At 44.3% G+C, this 25,249-nt stretch overlaps 1 protein-coding gene across 2 annotated transcripts in view; it reads left to right on the forward strand.

Moving 5' to 3' along the window:
• phkb (phosphorylase kinase, beta) overlaps positions 1–25,249 on the forward strand; it is a 61,581-nt gene that overhangs the window by 21,818 nt on the left and 14,514 nt on the right. For both annotated transcript variants that reach the window (XM_046349655.1, XM_046349654.1), the window contains 9 exons: positions 4,339–4,434; positions 4,987–5,184; positions 9,326–9,383; positions 9,531–9,608; positions 10,631–10,789; positions 11,139–11,233; positions 20,073–20,128; positions 21,174–21,267; positions 24,442–24,525. In XM_046349655.1, coding sequence (XP_046205611.1) covers positions 4,339–4,434; positions 4,987–5,184; positions 9,326–9,383; positions 9,531–9,608; positions 10,631–10,789; positions 11,139–11,233; positions 20,073–20,128; positions 21,174–21,267; positions 24,442–24,525 — 918 coding nt within the window. The remainder of the gene's footprint in view (positions 1–4,338; positions 4,435–4,986; positions 5,185–9,325; positions 9,384–9,530; positions 9,609–10,630; positions 10,790–11,138; positions 11,234–20,072; positions 20,129–21,173; positions 21,268–24,441; positions 24,526–25,249) is intronic.

A 25,249-nucleotide genomic window follows, 5' to 3' on the forward strand; every position in this document is an offset into this window, starting at 1 on the left:
AAAAATACAATCATAAAGCACAATTTCCACTCGTAATGACGAGAACAGACTGGAGACTCGATCTTGAACTGCAGGTTGCCTCGGGAAGGCACTTGAACGTAGCAGACTCAGACACCTGCTCACCACGCAGCATCTGAGGGAAACACGACACGACAGGGCGATACACAGACACAGCACGGTGAACAATAGACAAGGATCCGACAGGGCAGAAACGGAAAACAAGGGGAGAAATAGGGACTCTAATCAGGGGAAAAGATAGGGAACAGGTGTGGGAAGACTAAATGATTGATTAGGGGAATAGGAACAGCTGGGAGCAGGAACGGAACGATAGAGAGAAGAGAGAGAGGAAGGGAGAGAGAAAAAGGGGAACGAACCTAAAAAGACCAGCAGGGGGAAAACGAACAGACGGAAAAGCAAAATGACAAGACAATATAAGACAATACATGACAGTACCCCCCCACTCACCGAGCGCCTCCTGGCACTCTCGAGGAGGAACACTGGCGGCAACGGAGGAAATCATAGATCACAAACGGTCCAGCACGTCCCGAGAAAGGACCCAACTCCTCTCCTCAGGACCGTAACGGAAAAACGAAAAAAAGGGAAACTAGGGTACTACTCAAAAAAAAAAAAAATGAGACACGGGTAGAGAACTGAAAGCTTTAGAGCAAACAGGACCAAACAGGCCAGGAGAGTAACAACTAGGGACAGACTGAGACACAGCAAGGGCAGGAACAAGAACAGGAGAGATGCGATGGCAGGGAACAGACTGAGACCCAGCAAGACCAGGAGCAGAAGCAGAAAAAAAATTACCAGACTTCTTCTGCGCGCAGTCCGAACACGCAGCCACGAAACGGCGCGTGTCACACTCCTGAGTAGGCCACCAAAACCGCTGGCGAATAGAAGCAAGCGTACCCCGAACGCCGGGATGGCCAGCTAACTTGGCAGAGTGAGCCCACTGAAGAACAGCCAGACGAGTAGAAACAGGAACGAAAAGAAGGTTACTAGGGCAAGCGCGCGGCGACGCAGTGTGCGTGAGTGCTTGCTTAACCTGTCTCTCAATTCCCCAGACAGTCAACCCGACAACACGCCCAACAGGAAGGATCCCCTCGGGATCGGTAGAAGCCACAGAAGAACTAAAGAGACGGGATAAAGCATGAGGCTTGGTGTTCTTAGTACCCGGGCAATAAGAAATAACGAATTCGAAACGAGCGAAAAACAACGCCCAACGAGCATGACGCGCATTCAGTCGTTTGGCAGAATGGATGTACTCAAGGTTCTTTTGGTCAGTCCAAACGACAAAAGGAACGGTCGCCCCCTCCAACCACTGTCGCCATTTGCCTAGGGCTAAACGGATGGCGAGCGGTTCGCGGTTAGCCACATCATAGTTACGTTCCGACGGTGACAGGCGATGAGAAAAATACGCACAAGGGTGGACCCCATCGTCAGTATCGGAGCGCTGGGACAGAATGGCTCCCACGCCCACCCCCGACGCGTCAACCTCAACAATAAACGGTTTAGTGACGTCAGGTGCAACAAGGATAGGAGCGGATGCAAAACGCTTCTTGAAGAGATCAGGACAACAATCATACGACCGGTGAGGAGGAAGGGAGTTGGTTCTGGACCGACTGAAGACCGTGCGCAGACCATGATACTCCTCCGGCACTCCTGTCAAATCACCAGGTTCCTCCTGAGAAGAGGGGACAGAACAAACAGGAGAAATAGCAGACATTAAACACTTCACATGACAAGAAATGTTCCAGGAAAGGATAGAATTACTAGACCAATCAAAAGAAGGATTATGACACACTAGCCAGGGATGACCCAAAACAACAGGTGTAAAAGGTGAACAAAAAATCAAAAAAGAAATGGTCTCACTATGGTTACCAGATACAGTGAGGGTTAAAGGTAGTGTTTCATATAATATACTGGGGAGAGGACTACCATCCAAGGCAAACATGACCGTGGGCTCCCCTAACTGTCTGAGAGGAATGTCATGTTCCCGAGCCCAGGCTTCATCCATAAAACAGCCCTCCGCCCCAGAGTCTATTAATGCACTGCAGGAAGCTGCCGATCCGGTCCAGCGTAGATGGACCGGTAAGGTAGTACAGGTACTTGACGGAGAGGACCGTCTAGTAGCGCTTATCAGTCGCCCTCCGCTTACTGATGAGCTCTGGCCTTTAACTGGACATGAAATGACAAAATGACCAGCGGAACCGCAATAGAGACAGAGGCGGTTGGTGATTCTCCGTTCCCTCTCCTTAGTCGAGATGCGAATACCCCCCAGCTGCATGGGCTCAACACCTGAGTCAGTGGGGAAAGATGGTAGTGTCTGGGAGAGGGGGGACACAGTTAACGCGAGCTCTCTTCTATGAGCTCGGTGACGAAGATCTACCCGTCGTTCAATGCGAATAGCGAGTTCAATCAAAGAATCCACGCTGGATGGAACCTCCCGAGAGAGAATCTCATCCTTAACCTTAGCGTGGAGTCCCTCCAGAAAACGAGCGAGCAACGCCTGCTCGTTCCAGTTACTGGAGGCAGCAAGAGTGCGAAACTCTATAGAGTAATCCGTTATGGATCGATTACCTTGACATAGGGAAGACAGGGACCAGGAAGCTTCTTTCCCAAAAACTGAGCGATCAAAAACCCTTATCATCTCCTCTTTAAAGTTCAGATAATTGTTAGTACACTCAGCGCTTGCCTCCCAGATAGCTGTGCCCCACTGCCGAGCCCGACCAGTAAGGAGTGATATGACGTAGGCAATCCGAGCTCTCTCTCTTGAGTATGTGTTGGGTTGGAGAGAGAACACTATATCACACTGGGTGAGAAAGGAGCGGCACTCAGTGGGCTGCCCAGAATAACATGGTGGGTTATTAACCCTAGGTTCCGGAGGCTCGGAAGACCCGGAAGTAGCTGGTGGCACGAGACGAAGACTCTGATACTGTCCTGAGAGGTCGGAGACCTGAGCGGCCAGGGTCTCAACGGCATGCCGAGCAGCAGACAATTCCTGCTCGTGTCTGCCGAGCATCGCTCCCTGGAACTCGAGAGTAGAGTAGAGAGAATCCATAGTCGCTGGGTCCATTGCTGGTCGGATCCTTCTGTTATGCAGGTGAATGAGGACCCAAAAGCGACTTGGCGAAAACAGAGTCTTTAATCCAGTAAAGTAAAAATACAATCATAAAGCACAATTTCCACTCGTAATGACGAGAACAGACTGGAGACTCGATCTTGAACTGCAGGTTGCCTCGGGAAGGCACTTGAACGTAGCAGACTCAGACACCTGCTCACCACGCAGCATCTGAGGGAAACACGACACGACAGGGCGATACACAGACACAGCACGGTGAACAATAGACAAGGACCCGACAGGGCAGAAACTGAAAACAAGGGGAGAAATAGGGACTCTAATCAGGGGAAAAGATAGGGAACAGGTGTGGGAAGACTAAATGATTGATTAGGGGAATAGGAACAGCTGGGAGCAGGAACGGAACGATAGAGAGAAGAGAGAGAGGAAGGGAGAGAGAAAAAGGGGAACGAACCTAAAAAGACCAGCAGGGGGAAAACGAACAGAGGGAAAAGCAAAATGACAAGACAATATAAGACAATACATGACAGTAAGAGTAAGGTTGTAATATTGCTGCCTTCGTAGCTGGTTTTGATCTGCAGAGGCGGCAGGTTGGAGGCTCGGAGTGTGTGCAGCACTTCATCCTCCGAGCTGAATTCACAGTAACGTAAACAAAACGGGTCTTCTGCCATTGAGAGGATGTGCTATGTCGTGTGTGTGTGTACACGTTGGTACGTGTGTCCATGCGTGAGCGAATGTCAAAATCAAATCATATCAAATTGTATTGGTCAACATAGACATATTTAGCAGATGTTGTTATTGCGGGCGTAAAGAAATGCTTGTGTTCATGGTTGTGACATTTTGATGTTGTTTCCTGCGTATAAGGTTTTTTTTCAGGGAGCTAGTGGAAGTGGTGGTGACAGCTGCAGTGCGACAGGCCTATATCGGGTCATGCTGGGAACAGCCAGTAGCTGCCATCCATGCCCTGCAGTCCCATGGCTCACTAGTGGCACAGTTCAACAGCACGGACGGAATGACTATAAATGTGTCCAAGATGTTTTGAATTCTGATTGGCTGTGAAAGTCGGTGTTCAACCAGGTTTCCTATATGCGTTATGTCCAAACATGTAAGCATGCAGGCTACGTTGACTCTTGCATTGTGACAAAACGGAAGCGCTACAATTTTCATCCACATCGAATCGGTAACAGACCTTGTCTGACCCGCATCAATCTTACAACCACCAGTGAATATGACTCGTCATCTCTGTTGGTCTGCAGGGTTGCTCTTGGTCTGTCATCTTTGTGGACCTGGATGCCCACAACAGGAACAGACAGACACTGTCCTCCCTCCTACCCAGAGAATCCAGGTCCCACGTGAGTAAAGACAATTAAACCACTCATTGCTAAATACCACTTTGTACCCGATGATGAATTGGCTCAGTGACCAGTTCCAGTCTCCCAGTTCACCAGTAAAGAGGGGGCTAATAATTTTTCTCCGGCAATAAGAGCAACTAGACAAAGTGCTCCTGTAAATGAATTGGTTTAATTAGGGGAGATGGAAGAAATGCATTGGCACCACATCTACAACATGGGCTAATGGGAGGGAGAGGTGGGGATGGAGTGAGAGAGGGCTGCGGAGGAAGGAGGGGAAGGGAGTACAGTACAAGGCTTATCCAAATAAAACGTTGAGCATCTTAATTATATATGAGTCTCTGACTAATGTGTTATTAAATGTCAGCCTCTTTCATTTTGGAAAGTGACCATTAGCAGGGAGAGAGAGAGGGTCCCTTAGTCTCTTAACCCTTTACTAACTACCTGAAGACAGCTGGCACATGGGGGTGAAGGGTTGACTTTGAAAATGATCAAAAACGGGTATCTGTGTTTTAAATGCTCCGCATTTTAAACCTTCTTTGAACCCTAACACAGAATACGGACGCTGCCCTCCTGCCCTGCATCAGTTACCCTGCGTTCGCTGTGGATGACGACGCCCTCTACAGTCAGACCCTGGACAAGGTGGTGCGCAAGCTAAAGGGGAAGTACGGCTTCAAGCGCTTCCTGCGTGACGGCTACAGGACCGCCAATGAAGACGAGAACAGGAGACACTACAAACCGGCTGAGATGAAGGTCTGTGGTTTAGTTTAAAAGCCAACCCTGCAGACTGATTGTGATGACTAACATGTGCTACTCTGACTTGACTTTTTCCATTTCAGCTCTTAAAACCCCTTACGCTCTTCGTGAATTGGCCTATTATGGATAAGGCTAAATTGAAGTGTTTCTTACATAAGAAATACGGAAAGCATATGCATAACAATGGTAGCAATTCAAAGGGAACCGTTTGGAAATTATGTGGAAATTATTAGAACTAAGGTGAGGACACAACAGTTCACCTGACATGGTTGGCATAATTTGAAAAAAATGTCTATTGACAAAAGGACTATCTAAATGATAAAATATAATATCAGTCTTAGGATTTCACTACAAATACTAGTGAATTCAGAGAAGCAGATATTAATTTTGGTACTCATAGACTGGAGACACAATTGCATTCTGATGTGTGGTCCGTGGCAAAGTTTCTCCAACAAACAGGCTCATTCTGTTCAGGACAACCCAGGATGTAACACCATGTCATCTAGTAACTGCACATCAAACATGGTGATTATAAATGTTGACATTACATGAGTTTTATGAGATAGCTAGCAGTTGATGTAGTTCTTCAATAGCAGTATATGGGGCTTTGGTGTCAGAACGGATGGCACTGTGATAGACTTCATCCAGTTTGCTGAGTAGAGGGTTGGAGACTATTTTGTAAATGACATCGCCGAAGTCAAGGATCAGTAGGATAGTCAGTTTTATGAGGGTATGTTTGGCAGCATGAGTGAAGGAGGCTTTGTTGCGAAATAGGAAGCCAATTTCTAGATTTAATTTTGGATTCGAGATGCTTAATGTGAGTCTGGAAGGAGAGTTTACAGTCTAACCAGATACCTAGGTATTTGTAGTTGTCCACATATTCTAAGTCAGAACCGTCCAGAGTAGAGATGTTGGTCGGGCGGGAGGGTGTGGGCAGCAATTGAAGAGCATCCACTTTGTTTTACTAGCATTTAAAGCAGTTGGTGGCCACGGAAGGAGTGTTGTATGGCATTGAAGCTCGTTTCAAGGTTTGTTAGAACAGTGTCCAAAATATTCTTACAAGATGGAAATGTGGACAGACTCTGAGGTGTTTTGGCTTGCTTGAATGACATCAAAGCGGTATTTCTTATTCTCAACATCTCATAATTTACAGCATTTCCTTCACTCAGACATTTTTTATTTGCCAAGTTACCAAATTTAGCATCAAATCAAATGTATTTATATAGCCCTTCGTACATCAGCTGATATCTCAAAGTGCTGTACAGAAACCCAGCCTAAAACCCCAAACAGCAAGCAATGCAGATGTAGAAGCACGGTGGCTAGGAAAAACTCCCTAGAAAGGCCAAAACCTAGGAAGAAACCTAGAGAGGAACCAGGCTATGTGGGGTGGCCAGTCCTCTTCTGGCTGTACCGGGTGGAGATTATAACAGAACATGGCCAAGATGTTCAAATATTCATAAATGACCAGCATGGCCCAATAATAACAAGGCAGAACAGTTGAAACTGGAGCAGCAGCACGGCCAGGTGGACTGGGGACAGCAAGGAGTCATCATATCAGGTAGTCCTGGGGCATGGTCCTAGGGCTCAGGTCCTCCGAGAGAGAGAAGGAGAGAATTAGAGAACGCACACTTAGATTCACACAGGACACCGAATAGGACAGGAGAAGTACTCCAGATATAACAAACTGACCCTAGCCCCCGACACATAAACTACTGCAGCATAAATACTGGAGGCTGAGACAGGAGGGGTCAGCAGACACTGTGGCCCCATCCGAGGACACCCCCGGACAGGGCCAAACAGGAAGGATAAACCCCACCCACTTTGCCAAAGCACAGCCCCCACACCACTAGAGGGATATCTTCATGAGGGATGAGGCAACTTCTTGTCGCGTTCAGAACGACTGTCAGTCATTCTGCGCTGTGAAGTGGAGACACTGATATACAGCGCTGTGAAGTGGATATACAGCGCTGTGAAGTGGAGACACTGAGCTCTGTCGTCATGTATTGCATGTTACTGTACAGCCACTGCATTCCAATCTGTGCCCAAATCTGCCATTGTCAACCCATATATGGGTACGAGTGTAAAGGGTTAATCCAGATTTTGTTTTCCTACGACAGAAGCCACGCAACTGTGGCTGCTCTGCCGTTGATAAATCCCAACTGAAGGCATATTAACTTCAGGATTAGCTGCTGTGCCTGCAGAGTGTGAATTTGGAGCAGGGCAGCTACTTAACACTGAGCAAATCATTGCATTAGCTGCAGCACTGACCTCCCGGAATTAATGAGCTTGGATTCAACAGGGGGAAACACAAAGGGAGGAAATATGGGAATAATCTGAGCCACTAAACTTTAAAGTTTCATTATAGGATTTAGACTAGGTGCAATCAACAGGTCCCAGTCAGACCATTTCGGAGAAATGGGAGCTGGATATTACACTATAAAATGCTTTGTGATTAATCATTTTGAAACCTCATCCATTACAGTAGGTAATGTGGTAGGCCATTACATAACATTGTAGATGGAATGGTTCTCTGCACATGCATAACCTCTTCTTGCTGCCCACTCAAATAGCTAGAAGTCACATGTATGGGACCACGAAGGACGTTGTACATCATATTTTATTGTTGAAATATGCTGTTTCAAGTGGGAAGGGCATTGATTGCAGGTTTATTCAATTTGAAAACGCACACCTTGTTAGATTTTCTAAAGTCTGTAACGTTACCCGCTACAAGTGAAGGAGTGCATCAGGTTGTACAATATAGAGTTTTACAATCTGTGGAATAGCTGAGGCTCCTGGGATAGCTGGTGTTTACTGCAGATGTAGGCCTCAGTGACTGCTCTCTCCATCCTTGTAACATTTTATTAAATATCTCCATCATTTTGTACCTTATCTCTACTGGCACAGACACGCAAGCAAGCACGCACTCACTCACACACACACTAGCATGACCCAGCTGTGTGAGCCTAACCCTTGAGCGATGACAAACAACTCGCAGTACGGTATGCAACATAGCTTTGTTAAAGCTGATAACAAAATACAAGAATAGAGATGGAGAATAGAGATGGCTGGGGGGAATCATATGTTAGATTTCTTTTGATTTGATGGACTGATGGCTGAAGCGGTCCCTGTTATCTCTGCTATAACAGCCAAACCGCAGCCTGGGAAATGTGTGGCCACTCCAATTAACAGCCTTTATTTCATTACGTTGTAGTCACTCTCTTATCTCCTATTGCCATGGAGATTGTCTGCAGAGATGGGAGACGGCGATAACAAAGTCTTAATTACATTTCAAGAGTCGTTATGCTCCGCCTCTCTCTGAAGGCGAGGAAGCCAAGCATACCACGAAAGTGAGTTGCTGCTTTGGTCCCAAAAAGAGCCCTTAGGTGACTGTCTGAGAGCTAGTCAATTTGAAGAAGGGTTGTTACGTCATGCAGATATATCCTTGGGTCTGTTTCATTCAGTTGTTCTTTTAGTGTGTCCTCGGGTAATTGATCCACTAAGTTTAAATGATTTATGTTGCCTTTGGTTTGTGAATGCTACATGAAAACTGAACCAAGGACACGATCTGACAAACGAGGAATACCAACAACAGCAAACATGTACTTAAGACTTATTACGTCCTCACAGTTACTGTTGAAGTTTCTCCTTGGAAATATTGAAATGAATACATTGCCGTTTCGCTATACAAACATCTCTACATTTGGCTTGTTTTTAATTTCAACCCCAGATGATTTATGGGTATCGGTGGTGAGGTAAGAAGTCGAAAGCTATGTAATGGAGTTTCTGGTTGGCTGGGACTCTGATAGCATCTCAGAAGTAATTGTTTTTGCCTCTGTTAAACTGTTAGAATTGGAAAACGAACTTGCCAGTCTTCACCTGTTAAGAAGTGTTTTGAGTGTGTGTTTTGGGACAGGCCCATCATTTGCTACGTGCTGCATTTGTTCTAAAAGCTGAGCATTTTTATTGTGTTCAATATGCAACCTCTGACACAAAGCAATATATTTTGAGATTAATGCACTTGCATGCCATGTTTATTTCTCTTTCGGGTTAGAAAACGAGTGACCTTCTCAGTGTTATGTCTTTTTTTCATTTCTTCAAAGACACTTTTATGAAAATCTAATGTACTTTTCTATTTCAGCTTTTTGATGGAATTGAATGCGAGTTTCCCATATTTTTCATCTTCATGATGATTGATGGTGAGTCGTACACAGTAAACACCACAATAGTTGTGATGTTAATATTGTTTTCAAATGGTTGTGAGTATTCTGTTACATAGAACTTGAATATCTGCCACTTTTTAGCCATTTTACTGTCTCCTCTACTCACCTGTATTTGATTTCCAGGGGTCTTCAGGGGGAACAACGCCCAAGTCAAAGAATACCAAGATCTGTTAACGCCTATAATTTTTCAATCTTTTGAGGGTGAGTTTTCCTCCTCCCTTAGTGATCTGTGTTCTTATAGAACTACTGTGCACATATACTGCCATGCACATGCACATACACACTCAATTACTCTAGCAGTGTTTCCCCTAGGATTCTTTTCAGCAGTGGTGTCAAGCGTGGTGGGGTGCATTGTTACTGGGGGGGGGTGCACTGCTACTAGCGTTAGCATAATGGCATGCTAGCTGTTAGAGCCAGCGACTATCCATTTCAAAGCCTATCTCGGCAGGAAAAATGTTATTGTACAAAATTACATCAGATTTGTTGCGTCGCTGGCAACAATTCAGCAGTGGTGGGCCACCGCTGCTAAATTAATATAGGGGAAACACTTATTTGTCCCTTTCACATACACATTCAAGCTGGCATCCGTGGGAGTCTTTTGAGAAATGCACATACATTTTGCTTGCAAAGATTACTGTTATTTTCATATTATACACATTACAATATCCATCCATATTCATCTCCCACATGCTGAGTGCACAAAAACTGTTCACATATTTTAAGGGCCAGGCTTTCATATCAGCCTTCACACAAAGCTGTATCCCCCCCAGTAAAGAAACCACATTAAAAGATTCTCGGGAGCCAATAGCCTCTGAAGCATGTATGCTGCTTTAGGAATACATCTCAGTGGTTGCAGACAGAGTTGTCACCTCCTTTGGCTTTGTGGTGTCTTTGCATTTGTTATGCAGAGAAAGCATTGTACTCCCGGTGCGTTCCATCTTGGAAATGTGACATTTCTTCACGTGTGTCTGTTGAGATACCTTTGAATAGATAACTACCACTCCCTTCTCCTGAGCAGCAGACACATAAGCTGCACTCCTTTCTCCTGAGCAGCAGACACATAAACTGCACTCCTTTCTCCTGAGCAGCAGACACATAAACTGCACTCCTTTTGATGTATCTCAACCTCCTGGAAATTCCATTAGTGCCCTCTATTCAACATGTTTGTAATCACCCAGCACAGTAAAGTGTATCTATCTCCCGTCCTGTGTGTCGTGGGTCAGGCCATGCTGTCATCCCGAAGTACTACCGCGTACCTGCCGACTTTGTGGAGGCGGAGCAGAAGAAGCACGGGAGCCAGAAGCGTTTCCCTGCCAACACAGGCCAAGATGGCATGCTGTTCCTGTGGGGCCAGGCCCTCTTCAACATCGCCAGGCTGCTGGGTCAGTCTCTCTGTCTGTCTTCCCTTCACTGACCTCACCTCACTGTCAAATACCTTCTCTTCTCTGACCTCTGGCTGGTGAGGTATTCGCTATAGAGCATGCTCGCTGGGGTGTTCACTATACTGTTGTCACGTCAGACTGCAGAGGTCACAGAGTTCAGATATTCAGTTCAACATATGTATTTGCTGTATGTTTGTGGAGTTGCTCACAGGTTAATGGGTTCTCATTACAAAGTAAGGACTTTTTGTAAGGAAAAGTCATTTTATGGGGTGTATGTCCAGTATATCAGTTGGAACCTTTAGTGTGCTCTCTGTGTTCACCCCTCCATTCTGCCATGTCTCTTTTCCAGTGGATGAGCTGATCAGCCCCCAAGACATCGACCCAATCAAACGCTACGTACCCCGCCAGGATCAGAGGAACGTCAGCATGAGATACTCCAATCAGGTTTCGACTCCCATTCCCATGTGACCAGCCATGTTTGGCCATCACTGTAATCAGAGATACTAGATACAACGACGAGATGCTTGTGTCTCCGCCCTAACAATGGGATTCGCTGTCCACAAAGTAGAACGGCAGGCTGTCAAGTTCCTGCCTATTCCTCCCTTTGTATTGGTTGATGCATGTCGTTATTTTAATACTTAAAAAAAATATTCTATGAGGAGTGTTAACGTCAATCAGTGTAATGAATGATTTTTAAACCTTGAGACAATTGAGACATGGATTGTGAATGTGTGCCATTCAGACGGTGAATGGGCAAGACAAAATATTTAAGTGCCTTTGAACGGGGTATGGTAGTAGATGCCATGCACACCGGTTTGTGTCAACAACTTAATATTAGGAAGGTGTTCGTAATGTTTTGTACACTCAGTGTACACTCGTAACATTACAAAACTTCTATTAGGTCAAATAAGCCTAATTTATTTTTTATCTTGACCAAATTCTACCCCAAATTCTATCTCATTGCCCCCCATACAAAATCTCCTCACTTAATGATCTGCTAAACGTGGACAGATTTTGGGCAGAGTAAAGCCTCTCGCTTCGCCTCTTCCTCTCCGATATAATTAACCTTATAAACTGTGTAGTTTGGGTCCTGGATGCTGATTGGCTGAAACAGCATTCCAGCCATGTGTAGACAATATACCAAGGGTATGACTCAAAATAACGTGTTTACTGTTCTAATGATGTTGGCGAGCAGTTTATAATAGCAATAAAGCACCTCAGGGGTTTGTTTTATATGGACAATATACCACGGCTGTATCCAGGTGTTGCGTTGTGCATAAAAACAGCCCTCAGCCGTGGTATGTTAGCCATATACCACACCTTCACGATCCTTGCTTAAATAGTTAACCTGCTATACGGGCACTACTGCAGACTACTATACACCCTCTGCATGTATACATGAGTCTGCATAATTCTATATATCATTGATTCAGATGTCATGTATTCTTACTTGCTAGGACAAACTTTGATGTATTATTCCAAACCTGTGTTGATATGCGGATGCCACAAGGCTCAAACGAGAGGTAAAAAAAATCAATGGGGAAGGAGAGAGATCAGGAGTCTACATAATTTATTTTGAGTTTACCTTTCCTCCTGCACGAAAGTCTATCTCACCTCGGTGGAAAAACAGGTTGTTGTTTTATTCATGACGCAAATGCTCAGCTAAGCAGCTCACCCTGGAGCAGAGGTTGGAGCTCCGGTACCTTCTCAAGCCTTTCACCCTGGAACGGGGCTAAGGTTTGCGTCGTTGGGAGAGCACGCTGGGAGGGGGATTGCATAATGTTCACAAGCGCGTGGAGCGGCTGTCTCGTTGCCTTTTCATCACTCTAACCCTTTGGTCTGTGGGGGGCGGCGCCTGCGTGCGTGGGTGCGCTGAGCTTTCACATGGAATCTACTGTTGATTTTTGTGCTCCCATTTCGCCCGAGATACTCTTCGCATCGTCATGTCTCCAATGTACTTAAAGGCACACTACATAAGACCATTCCATGATACATTAGACTAGACCTGCTAAAAAATATTCTGAATGAACGTCTGAATGGAAGGGGGCAGTGCAGCCAGACGCCGCTGTGGTGTAACGGTAAATAGAATAGCACACATTAACACTGCATTAGAATGGCGACTGTGGGGTTACATTTAGATTGGACTGTTCAGCAAGCTTGATGCTATGCATTTAAATGTGTCATGTAACAATACAGCCAGGTGATGCCCTGTGACCTTCTAGATAATTCACAAGATAATGGGATTCACATAGTTTACATGTTATTTATGTGATGTTAGTGTTATACATATTATGAAGAATATAGTGCGACTGTGTATGCTGAGCAGCTCTGACTTGAAACGTCCTAATATTCCCAGAACCTGTATACTGTACTTTAAATTGTTATTAACTGATACAAATAGTACACTATTTTTGGTGGCGCATATATTTGATGCACTTCCCAGAGTGTCAGGACCAGTAAGCACGAGACCCAGATCTATGTGTGTGTGGATCGGGGGTAGTTTAGTATTTAGAATCCATTAAGAGAATGTGAAGTGAATGCTCCTTGTCTGTGGTTTGTTCCACATGAGAAGTGATGCGTTTTGCTAGGCTCAGAGGTTGAGTCAGATCAAGCGCACCCCAGGGAGTTTCAGGAAACACTCTCCAAATAAACACGGAACAAAAGTCAGAGAGGAGATATCATTAAGCCATATGCCTTAAAATACACACACACACACACACACACACACACACACACACACACACACACACACACACACACACACACACACACACACACACACACACACACACACACACACACACACACACACACACACACACACACACACACACACACACACACACACACACACACACACACCAACCATCAAAGCACGCGCGTAGCAAACACGTAATACTATACACCAGATTAGCTAATCGGACACATGAAACAAATGCAAACATTTTCACTACCGTAATACTTAGTCAAAAAAAGGACACACATGAACACAAATACACAAAAGATGGATTCAAACACATAATAATTAATTGTATTTTTTTAATGTAACCTCTAAGGGCTTTACTTTGTGGGGGGGAACTCGCCTCATCCACCACCAATGAAATGAACAAATATATACTAGTATTTTCTTTCACTCTCTTTCTACATGCGTACACATACTCTCATAACACACGCCTAGTCACAGTATCGCATAAGTGTACTGTACAGTTGCTCTCTGGCAGCCAATTCCTTATAGCTCTAGTCCCCACAACAGAAACACAGCTCTCTCTTTAACCGAGTGATTCTGTGAGCCACAGAACAAGGTTAATGGGAATTTCCAAAGCACAGTGCATCCTGGGGGCTGTCACTCAGCCCTGCATCTGTGATGAGGTCTAAAGGTGAGAGGGCTTCAATTGGCCGTCACACTATGAGGCACAAACAAGCCCCTTCAGAGAAAGAGAGGCGCAACATGGAAGGCATTTTGAGGTTGTCGATTTTAGTGTCTCTACTAAATGCACAATGTTGTTAGGGAATTCAGTTTTACAGTCCTGACAGTAAGTCAAAATGTCTTTTTCCAACTTTCCAAGCTTTTGAAAGTCAAACTCTAAACCCCCTTGCTCATACCTTTTCTGCATCCTGGGTTCCATACTACAGGTTTGTTTTGTATCACCATATGAAGGGAAAGGCTTTTCGGATCCATTGCAGAACCAAGGAAATCATATTGTGATTGATTATGTAACAAAATAAAATAGGAGAATTAGCATGTTTTAACACAGTAAAACAAACATTAGAGGGACACCATTTTTTAGATGCATAATCCAGACTTCCCTGTTTTGATGTGACACCCTGAATGGTTGTGAACAGATGGATGTTATTTTTTCCCTTGCATCCAAAGATAAATAATATTCATTAGCAGGACAGGGCTGCCAAATGGCACGCTGACAGCACTGTAGAGCAGGGCTGGGCCCCCCAGGGCTGAGCCCAGGAGAGATTGCCAGTGACCTGAACCGGCAGGGAGTAGGCCATCTCTCACATAATGGGACAGCAAAAGTGGATCACAGCGTCTGCTTTAGAAACTTTACAAGGCCCCGGTCCCAAGTCAAATCCACATTAATGAGTTTTTTATACATTTGGCCCACTGGTTTTTCCAAGCTCACTGTTTGGTTTATTGGCCACAATGACTATAGTAACTCTCCCAGCCTCTCATACCTAAGGGGAAGTGACCTGTGAGCAGGAGAACTTCCAATTTGGCTTTATTTGTCTTTCCAAAGGCAAGCATCTACAAAGCTGACCACCACCTCGACAGGCAAACACAGTTTGGTCTTTCATCATAGAGCTCCATGCTGCTGAATGTGATTCTTTCTGTGAGTCTCGCGGAATGTGGCCAAGCTCACAGCAGTGATGTAGAGTACAATCGTGTGCTCTCCCTCTCTCCCAGTGCCCTATATGAGAAAGGTCTCTATTTGGGTAAAAACAACAGTTGTGTGTCATCATCCCTGTCTGGGCATATCAATTGTCTGTCATGGGGATCACTGTGCTGGGGTTAGAGCCAGAGTAGAGACCATTTAGATGGCACAGCCATATGGGTCTCCTAACTCGCCCGTCCTGCTGCAGTTGCCATGCCAATGTTATTGCACACCAGGCTCGGTGCTTAATAAACTAAAAAACCGCTTGTGGGTGGCGAGCTGGAAAAGGGCTTTGACATTATATGAGCAATTACTGTCACGTAGGTGACTGTCAGTCTCCACACTTACACTCAACGCCCTCCCATTCCTCTATGTCATGCAGTCCCGTCTTCCATCCCCATTTTAATAAGACGTTAATCCATAATGGCAAAACGGTACTTGAATATGGGCTGAACCTGTCAGCTTAGAGGGCTTTATTGTCTGGGCTGGTGTGTCCGCTCTCTGGGTGACGATGCCGCAGCACCCATACAGAGCCTTTCATAGGTAGGCCTGATTTATCAAAGACGGTCTCTCCCAGTCTCCCCAGTAGAATCTCAATGGGAATTACATCAAATACAACAGGTTTGACAAGCCCAAGGCTCAAGGAGGCTTTCATAGGGCTCAGCTTAATATAAATAGATTTTTTATTATTTTTTGGTCATAAGGATTGCCGAGTAAACCTAATATATCTGCGGTGTGCCCAGTGAGGGGGAGAAAGAGCGATGCGTATCAAATTCTCAGCAAGCATCCCTCCGTAATTACATAGCGAAGAATCCAATCCCCACCGTTTTCAGTTTCTGTGAAGTGATTGTGTCTGTGCCTCCACTATTACATTCAATAAGTCTGCCTTTTTCATGCTACCTGGAAATGTAAAATGAGAGGACATAAAGTGCGCGTTTAAATGCCAACCTTGAGAAAGTACAATCAAAAACGTGGCTCCTGCTTGGCTGCCTGCGCACTTACAATGTGTAGCACGTCACTGCCGATAGCTTATGAGAAAGCGTTGTCTAGTGCCTTGTCAAGCTTATTTTAAACAACACACTAGTAACACACGTACAGTGATGCGAGTTTAGTATATGTAAATTCAAGTCATTGTCCCTTTGATCTAAGCTTGCATGTAAAACTGCTGAGCAACAACAGAGTGCATTTTATTTGGTCTCCGTTTGTTGTGTGCACACTCATGGGTACATTCATGTGTATGTATAGGATTGTCTATGTATCCTGAACAAAATATTAACACAACATGTAACACTTTCAAAGATTTGACTGAGTTGCAGTTCATATAAAGAAATCAATCAATTGAAATAAATTCATTAAGCCCTAATCTATGGATTTCTGTTCTGAGGGCAAAAAAATTAGGAAGGTGTTCCTAGAGTGGACTGGCATATACAAAATGTGCGCTAGACATATTGTGAAGGATCATGGCCAGTCCCGGTGGAGCTGTGTAACCTTGAGCTGGTTAGCTTAGGTCAGTGGACAGAAGGGCTCAGCAGGGCCTAACACTGAATCACTGAAGACATATTGAGAGGAGGGATGGATGGGAGTGGGAGAGGAGGGATGGATGGGAGTGGGAGAGGAGGGATGGATGGGAGTGGGAGAGGAGGGATGGATGGGAGTGGGAGAGGAGGGATGGATGGGAGTGGGAGATGGGGGTGGGAGTAGGAGGAGTGGGAGAGGAGGGATAGGATGGGAGAGGAGGGATGGGAGGGGGAGAGATGGGGTAGGAGGGATTGTTGTCTTCACAAGCTGTGTCAGAAAAGGACCAACACTGTAATTTTCTCCTGTGAAATGATTCCGTCTCAGTCAAAATTTACATAGTGACTATTCTTTTGAAGTAGTGTTTTTTTCAGGCTATTGACCATGTATTTGGAGTACATTCACAGTTCAATTGCTTTGGGGAGATAGGCCTATGTGTATATTTCAGTTACCTACATTATGCTTTCCGGATGCTTGGAGAGTTCCACTGTGTGAAATGCACTCTGTATGCAAAGGACACGTATTGGTACCCAGTGTTTGGGTAGACGCGGTGCAGTGTGAGAAGAAGCCTGAAGGGGCCTTTTCCCTCCATGCAACAATGGAGGGAAAAGTGTAACATTTCAACTCTTTTAATTTGGGAAAATCTCAAATGAAGCAGAGATTAAACTCATTTATATTTGCAGTCTGAGAGTGGCACTCCTGACTAAGCTTGTTTTGCAATTGGGCTTTTACTAGTTGAGACGCACGTTTCTCATGCTGAGAAGCTACTGTTGACGCAAATTGCTCACCTAAATTTGAGTTTTTTTTTTCTTTTTCAGGGGCAATTTATTGTACTCATTCTTTTCAACAGCTTGAAATGAGAGTGGAGTAGCTGGACAAGTTGTAGAAGAGCATTTATTCCAAATAGTGAGATTTTCTTTCTGACAGCCGTTTCTGTTCTCAATGTATTCATGTTATTACTTTTAGTAGTAGCACACGGAGAATGTAAAATATTGACATTTCAGCTCTCCTTCAGACAGAAGAGCTTCAGGTACTGTATGTACTGCACTATTAAATAAGACTATCATTACACCTAAAAGGAAAAAAACAAATAAAGAACTAAGACACTCTCCATCTCTCTTCCTCTGAAAACAATAAGTCTTCCTCCAACCCCGGTCAAAATGTTAATTATTTTGTTTGTGTTTATATTGCCCGACCAAGCAAAAAGCCAGTAACTGCTCATAGCGTGGAACTGAGAAAAGTAGCTTTTATTTACCTTTGTTTCACAGTAACCTTGTGCTCTTACTGCTAATATGACTCCCATTTTCTCCAAAACACAATACGGTAGAGGCAGGATACTTGTCCACATGATTAAGCATGTATTTAATGTAGCAAAAATTACTAACTCATTTTTGACCAAAGGAGCAGTTACTGCCGTTTTGCTTGGTAGGGCAGTGTATACAGTATGTATCCGTTCACACATTTACTGAGCATTGAGGTGGCCTTATGAGAGACTGTTAGTGTCTCCTGGCTGTAGTGTCGTCAGTGTGTTGTCCCTCCATCTGCTCTGGCCCCGGTTACCTCAGGGGCCAGAGCAGAGGGCCCAGAGCCAGGTGCCAGCAGGCACGAACATGAGGCGCTAATTGAAGCTTGACCAGTCTTATCCAGGTTTTTTTTCCTGAGACATAACAAGATCGCTGCAACACCTATTAAGATGTTCCAGTATATTCTGCTGTCCAATCGAAGCTTTGCTTTAAACCTAATTACCCACCAGGTAGGTATAGTGGTGAGCTGGAGAGAGAGAAGATATTTCCTGCATTAATGTTTTTGCATCTTCATTTCTTATTTTCTTTATTTCTTTCTCTCCTCAAATGATTCCTTTTGTGTTTTGGAGCAGAATGCTAATGAGAGATTTCCATTGCAGTGTTTTGGAAGCCGCTGCTCACAATTAATCAGAAGAGATTTCTGTGAACCTCTCTCTCCCCCGTCCCGGATTCCTCTGATTAATGATAATGAGGGTGTTGAGAAAAACCTGCTCTTTCCGCCCAAACAAAATGGCTTCCAGCTTTCTCTTCTCAGGCTTCCTGCGGGGCCATCTAACGGAGCATTGCCTCTGATGAACAGCCCTCCTGCGAATCACAATATGTTGTTTTCAAATGGCCCAGGGATTTTAGTCATTTAACTCCAGTGATATGATTCACTCTGTTTACAAATCACTTACCTCTGAATACATCTCCCGGGACTCAGAGGAGGGAGGCAGAAATGCAATTGCTGCAAATAGAAGAGAAAGGAAGCATGATCATTAGATCAACGTCATTCGATCCTCAAAGATGACTCCTTGAAAGATTCGCAGGTGTATGACAGGCTGTTGTATCATACCTTTCACCTTGTTCAGAGTCAGGAGCTTTATTCGTGTAACTAAATTCTGAAGCAAAGGCACTGCTTCTCTGCATCTGTGACAACGTTTGCATGCACACCAATATCCTGTTATTAAGGGACCTTTTAATTATGGAAATTAAAAGCTGAGAAAACGATTAAACACGTTTCTGATAAGACTTCAAGTTCGTCTTGGGCGCATATGTTATGTGGTTGAAATAGTCTGCTTGCATAACAGCGTCAAAGATAACACATTACACGCGCCGTCACGTTTACTCGAGATGCTGAAAGAAAGAAATCCGATTTCTCCACTCCTGTAGCCGAGACAAAATGAACATTTGTTGTATAATTTTACAGCAAGAAATGCATAATTCTGCAAGAGTTCATATTATATTACTCTACGTGTGAGAGGTTATAGGCCTACATACAGTCAGTGTCCATATTTCAGTTAATATTCCATTTAACCTGTTTTTTTTTATTTAGATATACTCGTTAGCAGGATATCAAAGGTGCATGTAAACAGTTTATTCCGAAATAAGACCTTAAGTGGGATATGAGCTACTATCTGGAATACAGTGTCTGTAGTCACTGACTCTTCTGATTTACTATGGCCAATCCGACTCCTACGAAATCAGTAGTTTACAACCACTATAAAGATTACCACTGTTCAAACTTCTGTAATGACAGGGTACGGTGAGGTATGGTTCTCCTCTCTTCCCTCATCACTCTTTTGTTCCCTCAAACCCCTTTATCTCCTATTCAAAGCTTTCCTTCACAAGTGGAGCAATTTTCACTGCTATGTATTATACAAGATAACAATTCAGTATATTATTGTGATTTTGTTATATACTATAAACTGAAATCGTATTTTCCCCTGTAAGGTGAGCGTTCACTTCTCTCTCTCTCTCTCTCTCTCTCTCTCTCTCTCTCTCTCTCTCTCTCTCTCTCTCTCTCTCTCTCTCTCTCTCTCTCTCTCTCTCTCTCTCTCTCTCTCTCTCTCTCTCTCTCTCTCTCTCTCTCTCTTCCAGGGTCCCATTGATAATGACACGGTGGTTCATGTAGCCCTGATTGCTGAGAGCCAGAGGTAGGTGATGGGAAAGATTAATAGGACACTGTGTGAGGTAGCTATGTGTCTCTGAGATGAGAGAGTTGTGTGTGAGAGAGAGTTTGTGGTAGTTCGTAAAGCTGGCTGTTTTTCTCCCTCTCTCCTTCACTCTTCTGTGTTTTGTTGTTGTTGTTGCACTGTGCACATTAAGCGCTTGGCCATTGCACGGTCTTCACCTGTTAGCACCCTCATTTAGCTGTGGAGTCAGAGAGAGGGAGGTTAAAGTGGTCGGCTGGCCAGCTGAAGCCTGTTGACCTGTCCTGCTGTTCCATTCAGACTGCAGGTCTTAACCTAGCACTCGTACTTCAGCCTGCTCACTTCCTCCTAGCCGTTACCTATTGCTGCGTTTGTTTCAGAGAGTTTTTCAAGATGTAGCTTGTACAAAACCCTATAGCTTTAATAATTAAACCCTTATTGAACTGTCTCTCTGGCGTGGAGACAAACTCTGTGTGACCTTTCAGCTGCAGTAGAGTTGACCATCCTCAACCTGACCCTATTGTCCAGTGGCAGAGGCCCAATTCACACCAATGTGTTTAGGGACCAGGTTGTCAGGGAACAGATTCAGCTGACCTGGTCAGCCAATCAATAGCCTAGCCTGGGAGCAGCCGACTCCCTCTCTGCCTCTCAACACTTCAGTTTTTTCCAGGAGGAGGGCAGGTTGAGTCAACCTCTAAACTCCCGTCCTCCACATCAACTCACCTTTGAACCTTTCCACATAGACAATCCTTCTTCTGTTCTCCCTCACTGGTGTTTTAGTGTGTTGTCAAAATCACTACACGATTCACGACAACACTTTCAGTAGTCAATCCTCATTGTTTTCTGTGTGTCTGTTTGGTAATAAATGTGCGTTCTGTACATGTCTCCTACTGGTCATTTACGTCCTCTAACCGGCACCTCTATCGGAGTCCGCCACCAGTAGTTGGCGCTCTTTTTCATAGCTAATATTATTTTGGCCACCCAGACTGTTGGGCTTCCTAAACAGTCCCAGCTGTGTAGCCTAACAGTGTGTTGTGTTGTGTTGCAGACTGCAGGTGTTCCTGAACACCTATGGCATCCAGACTCAGACACCCCAACAGGTGGAGCCCATTCAGATCTGGGCCCAGAAGGAGCTGGTTAATGTGAGTTATACCACAGAATGAAATAGGAGTGATGTTCATCACTATGGGTAACACCGCAACCTGACTGAGGCCATAAAATGCTCACTGCAAGGAGAGAAGATTGTGTGACGTTCACGTACATTTTTCTGAAAGTTTTAGGAAACGTACATGATTTTAGAAAGCAATACACGAATCAGTCAATTTTCCTAGATGTCCAAGGCCATCTATCAATATGTCAGCCGAACATATGGGCTTAGTCAATTCATCTGACTTTCAATCTTTGCAGCCACGATCTATTAAGCTATCCCTCTTGGTTGCTCAATCAGTCAGAGTGAGGCTGGAGATTGGCCAATGGGATTGACCAGTTGACCTGTCCAATATGTCATTTTGGCAACCAGCGTATTCTTCTTGTGGGATGTCTATAGTATCCAGTGCATCAAGACTAAAAGTATTACTGTATTGGTGTAATGCATATAGAAACGACCACTGCCTTTCCTAATATATTAATACAACTTAGAAAGGTCAGCCTCTGCTCTTCCTCCCTGTTGTTGGGCATGTAGTTATGCAGCAATGGATTGGGTGGGTGTCACGAGCCAGGGCGAGCAGCATGCTAAATATTAAATCACATTTGAATCTGTTAAAGGCTGGGGCACCGCTCTGCATTGCGTCGCTCGCTTCATCTCTCTCTCTCTGCCGTTCGATTGTGTTTCCAACAGCTGCTTGACGACAGGAGAGCGGCAATTACATCCAGCAGCATGTTATTTATCTCAACCCAGGTGGCACAGCAACAGCGCTGCCAAAATAGCTTCCATTCGCCTTGGTGACGCCTTCCCAAACCCATCTGCATGTCGTTTGACCCATCTCCCAGCGATCATGTCTATAAAAGCCAACGGTCGTTCCACCAATTCTTGGTACCAAGTGGAACATGGTCCAAAAAAACTTTAGATTTTAACATTGTCATAAAAGGACACACATTTTCCCCATCTCATGAGGCTAAATGAAAAAGTACTATAGTAAGTGCCTAATAGGTGCCAAATAAACAGGGTTGACGATATCTTCTTAAACCTTAAAATGAGGGACAGTAAAAGAATACCTAATCACATGAAATATATTATAATATTCATATTTTTTATTTAACTAGGCAAGTCAGTTAAGAACAAATTCTTATTTACAATGATGGGCAAACCCGGACGACGCTGGGCCAATTGTGCGCCGCCTGATGTGATACAGCCTGGATTCGAACCAGGGACCGTAGTGACGCCTCAAAATAACTAGGGCTTTCTAATGATGAAACTGACGTATGATGGAAAATCTTCCTAGAGGTGACAGGGGACATTGATATGCTGAATTTTGGCACTTTAGCGAGCCTTTATTCCATTGAAAATAACATTTGAATTCTCCATGTGGACTATATTAAAGTGTACTTCATTTAATATAATAGGATTTTAAAATTCAAAATTGGTACACAATTTCTACTTTTAAATATCAAAGGCCCCCCTTTTCATGGAACGACCCAGATGTCTAGGAGAGTGGAGAGCAGTTTTCCGATTGATGAACAGAGACACTGCGACACTAAAGCCTTCTGTTACAACTGTCATTCTCTTACAACAGGCCTCATATCACCCAGCCTAATGACACGCTCAGAATGTAGCCATCTTGATGGCATTAACAGCAATCACATTAGCAGTTTGGTTGCTTTTGATTGTGGTCTAAATGAGAGAACTTTGATGTGAGCCGTGTGCTGTGTTCATTGGTATTCTTCAGGCAGGGACAGGGAGCCGTGGGTGCAGACAAAGGTTCACACAACGTCTCTCCTCAAACAGGCCACATGGCCAGGGGCGCTGGGAATTTGTTATGCGACTTAATTCTGAATAAATATTTGCCGTCTTTCTGAACTCTGCTTTTTAAATATTATCATAATATTCTGTTAATTGCTTGATTCTCCTATTATCTTTCGTACTTTCCACCCATGTATAATTGGTTTCCAACTCATTTGAAGATGGGAAAAGCAGGAGGAGTGCCAGAGCTCCATCTAGTGGTAGGATGTACACATTGCTCTTTGGTAAGACTGGTGATTGCTGTGTATGGAAGCTTGTTAGCTATGTTTCCTGCAGCGCCACTGAAGTATACAGCCAGTGTTATTGACCAGGAGCCTCTGATTGGATTGATTAGGAGGAATAATTTACATGTATAGCCCGGTGTGGGAAGATCAGGGCTGACTTCATCCCATCATCTCGTAAAGGGACAGTATGACACAGAGGTCACAGGGACTGCAATGTGCCTCCTCACATGCATGGATCAGGTGCTGTAAAATCAATTCCCGTTATCCGCATTGTGGATTGACAACAATTTTCCTCATCACTCTGGCATACAGGTTGTTACCTCTTTCTCTCAGTTTCAGTGTCTTCAGGGCATAGACACTCTGTGACCTTGTACCATTACATAGTGAAAGTGGAATTCAAATATATTTAAAATACCATTAGCCAAGGAAAATTTACACCAAGCCCTAACCAGGTAGAAGTGAAAGAATAGGGAGCAGTGAGGGCCGATCCTGACTGACGGAGCCTACTAACTAACTGAGCTACTTGGTGTTGCTTTACAGTAAGGACCTGCAGGGGACCTTTCTATCTCTGCCTTCTGACAACTCTCCATTAAACCCACCGGCACCATGGCACTAAACAGAACCATAGGGGTGTTAGGCTCCACAACAGAGCCGTCATAGGCAGGCTCTGCAGGGTCCGTTAGCTACTGGCGCGTCTCAACTTCAGAGGGAGGTCATTTTAGATTATGGATCGCAACAAAAGAAATCCTTGGGGATATGAGGAGGATTGATCTTTTTAGAGGTGCAATAAAAATAGACAACTTTCCCTGCCTGGCATTTTTAAAATGACTCCCATTATGATCTCTGTCATATCGAGCTGAGTGTGTTGTCAGATCTGAAGGCTAGATATGTGTAAGAGAGGAAAGGAAGGCAGCTAGCTACATGACAGCAGTTCTCTGTGGATCTGTGACTTGCCGGAGGGAATAGAAGGAGGGTAATCTATGTTGTGGTCTGTTTGTCAGTTGTAATGTAAATGGTGTTGGTCAGTAGGCCATGGTCTAAGATTTGATGTGTAATTTCAAAAACTAGGCTTTAAAATAAATAAAAAATAAACGAAACTGAAATAGGTATGCATCTCTCTCTTTCTCCCCCAGGCGTACCGCTTCCTGGCCGTCAATAAGAAGCTGGGTCTGAGTGGGCGTCCGGAAAGGCCAGTGGGCTGCATGGGGACTTGCAAGGTGAGTGTTCACCATTCATTGCTACCACATACTCTGAGGTCCTGGGCACACCACCACCTCCTCACTGATGAACATAAACCAGCACTTTTCAGTGTGCAACCACAGCTCAGAAACGGAATAATATTCATTTACATGTACAGATATAATGTACATAGATGTTATACATATTTTTGCCTGACTCTTAACATTGTACAATGTACTGCTGCCATGCAATCCATGATGGAAATATGTGTCATTCAATTTCGTAATCCACTTTGATATTGTGAGCTGCTGTCATTCAACTGTTGTTGGTATTCCTTCTAGTTGTCCCCAGTGAAGGACATTTAAATACATTTTTTAAATATGTTTTATTGCCAAATGAATCGATCACAGTTCCAAACCTATTACTAAGACAATTTTTGAATGGAACATTTATGTGTTCTGATGGAATAGGGCGTCCTGCCAGAGGGCATTCTAATAATCTCTTTGTTTGTGTGCGTGGTAGTGCGTGTGCTTTAGAAACAGACAGGGAGAACGAGTGTGCCTGTGCATATTTGTGTGTTTGTTTGTAGAGGAGAGGTTGTGTGTTAGTTTTAGGAAGTGTCTTTGCTCGCAGGACTGTAACATCTATGCGTTCTAGCTTCAGTGTATTCCTTCTTCAAGATCGATGGGTTGTTTTATGTCCTGTCCAGAGTAATGTATATGTCGGTACCTCCGAGCCATCCATCTTGGCCTGCAGGATCAG

This window comes from Oncorhynchus gorbuscha, linkage group LG05 (assembly GCF_021184085.1).
Source record: "Oncorhynchus gorbuscha isolate QuinsamMale2020 ecotype Even-year linkage group LG05, OgorEven_v1.0, whole genome shotgun sequence".
Classification (NCBI taxonomy): Eukaryota; Metazoa; Chordata; class Actinopteri; order Salmoniformes; family Salmonidae; genus Oncorhynchus; species Oncorhynchus gorbuscha.